The sequence below is a fragment of the Apaloderma vittatum genome, unplaced genomic scaffold, assembly GCF_000703405.1.
Source record: "Apaloderma vittatum isolate BGI_N311 unplaced genomic scaffold, ASM70340v1 scaffold25372, whole genome shotgun sequence".
Taxonomy (NCBI): Eukaryota; Metazoa; Chordata; class Aves; order Trogoniformes; family Trogonidae; genus Apaloderma; species Apaloderma vittatum.
The window spans coordinates 1-256 of NW_009705605.1; the positions used below are offsets into that span (position 1 = coordinate 1).

A 256-nucleotide genomic window follows, 5' to 3' on the forward strand; every position below is an offset into this window, starting at 1 on the left:
CCTCATGCTGCCGCGGGAGAAGGCCTGGGTGTCCAAGATCCAGATGATGCAGCTGCAGAGCACTGATCCTTACCTGGATGACTATTACTACCAGGTACTGGCGAGAGGCGAGCGCCTGACCTCGTACATCCCGTGCCGAGAGCGGGACAAAGCGTTTTTAAATCTGGCCTTGGGGTAGGAAATGTCGTCGTAGAGACGGACACGACGCAACTGAATGGTATTAGAATGGCTCAAAAATGGCTCCTTTATTACACAA

The 256-nt window shown here is 52.7% G+C and overlaps 1 protein-coding gene across 1 annotated transcript in view; it reads left to right on the forward strand.

Moving 5' to 3' along the window:
- Positions 1 to 4: 4 nt before the first annotated feature.
- PATL1 (protein associated with topoisomerase II homolog 1 (yeast)) overlaps positions 5 to 256 on the forward strand; it is a gene marked incomplete at both ends in the record, with an annotated part of 4,836 nt that continues 4,584 nt past the window's right edge. The window contains one exon of the mRNA XM_009865495.1: positions 5 to 94. Within this exon, the coding sequence (XP_009863797.1) occupies positions 5 to 94 (90 nt within the window). The remainder of the gene's footprint in view (positions 95 to 256) is intronic.